At 37.9% G+C, this 1,593-nt stretch overlaps 1 protein-coding gene across 1 annotated transcript; it reads left to right on the forward strand.

Moving 5' to 3' along the window:
• The first annotated feature begins 479 nt into the window (after positions 1 to 479).
• Positions 480 to 830, forward strand: LOC145689228 (uncharacterized). The gene has a single exon (XM_081763365.1). It carries the CDS (start codon positions 480 to 482, stop codon positions 828 to 830), a length of 351 nt encoding a protein of 116 aa, XP_081619491.1.
• The last annotated feature ends 763 nt before the right edge of the window (positions 831 to 1,593 follow it).

Below are 1,593 nucleotides of genomic sequence, written 5' to 3' on the forward strand. Positions count from 1 at the left end.
AAACCTGGGCAGAAAGTACAAACTAACCTATCACAATATGTTGTTCTAAAGCTATCTGAATCTTTGAAGAACTTTCCAGGGAGAAATATTACAACAGACAATTATTTCACAAGTTTATCTCTTGCTAAAGAGTTGTTACGTAATAAGATTATTTTAGTTGGAACCAGGCCGGTAGCCAGCCCAAAAATCTAGGGGAGCCCGATCCAACAATATAGTTCATCACCATATTATAGTTCATTTGCAAGCCTACCGTGAAACTTTTAGAGGGAACCAGCAAAAATTTAGGGGTGGCCCGGCCCCCCTAGAGCCCCCTGGATACGGGCCTTGTTAGAACTATTAGGAAACAGGAGGGAAGTGCCTACAATTATGCTACCAGCTAAAAATCGACAGATTTATTCGTCTGAATTTGATTTCATTCCACAAGCGACAATGGTCAGTTTTGTAATGAAGAAAAATAAAGTGTTACTTTATTATCTTCTATGCATGGAGATGCTTCAATAGATTCTGAAAGTGCCAAGAAAGCCAGAAATAATAACATTTATAACAAAACCAAGGGTGGTGTCGATACTATGGACAAATTGGCACGAACATACACAACAAAGAGGCAAACCAGGCGGTGGCCTATGACCTTGTTTTTCAACATGCTAGATGTCGGAGGAAATAACGCATATATAACGTACATAGCTTGCAATTCTGACTACGAAGGAAATGCTACTGACCGCCGCAGAAAATTCCTGAAAGAGCTTGTGCATGACACGTTGGAACCTCAGATGGAAAGGCGTGTGCTGATTCCTGACTTGAAGAGGAGTGTAGTGGATGCTTTGAGATGATGTGGTATAACACGAGGACCACAAGAAGACCGTACCGGAATTTCAAGGAAAAGGAAGCGATGCTCAGTTTGTCCTACGTCAACGGATAAGAAAACGTCTACTGTCTGCTATAAATGTCAAAGATTCATCTGCACAGTTCATACTGTGTCTTTGTGTGAAGAATGTGCGTAGGGTGAGAATGTAGAGAGAGTACTTGTGTAGTGAAAGTACGTTATTACTTGGTGCTAATAATTTCTAATAGCATTAAAATTCACATTTGTACAACATGTTACGATATGAATAACGAAATATTATTTTGAATTGCAATCAATAGTGTATTTTTACTACAATAGCATGCCTATGAACAAGTAGACATTTCCTTGTAGACATAATCCCTTGTACAACCTTCAAGCACATTACGACCGTGTGAGAAAATAGCGATGAAGAAAACATCAATTTTGAATAAAAATTCCAACTTTGATTACAATAGTAAACCTGTGAACAGGTACACATATTCTCTTGTACAAATAAGTTCTTGTACACATAGGCCCTTGTACAAACTTCAAGCACATTACAATCGTGTGAGAAAATAGCGATGAAGAAAACATCAATTCTGAAACAAAAATTCCAACTTCTTTGATTACAATAGTAAACCTGTGAACAGGTACATATATGCCCTTGTACAAATAAGTTCTTGTACACATAAGTCCTTGTACAAACTTCAAGCACATTAGAACCATGTGAGAAACTAGGGATATAGCAAACATCATTTCCGAAGCAAAAT

This window comes from Thermobia domestica, chromosome 7, assembly GCF_964235325.1.
Source record: "Thermobia domestica chromosome 7, izTheDome1.hap1.1, whole genome shotgun sequence".
NCBI classification, from domain to species: Eukaryota; Metazoa; Arthropoda; class Insecta; order Zygentoma; family Lepismatidae; genus Thermobia; species Thermobia domestica.

Excerpts from the sequence above, each read along its gene's own strand:
- LOC145689228 (XM_081763365.1), top strand. The coding sequence starts at position 480 with ATGCATGGAGATGCTTCAATAGATTCTGAAAGTGCCAAGAAAGCCAGA.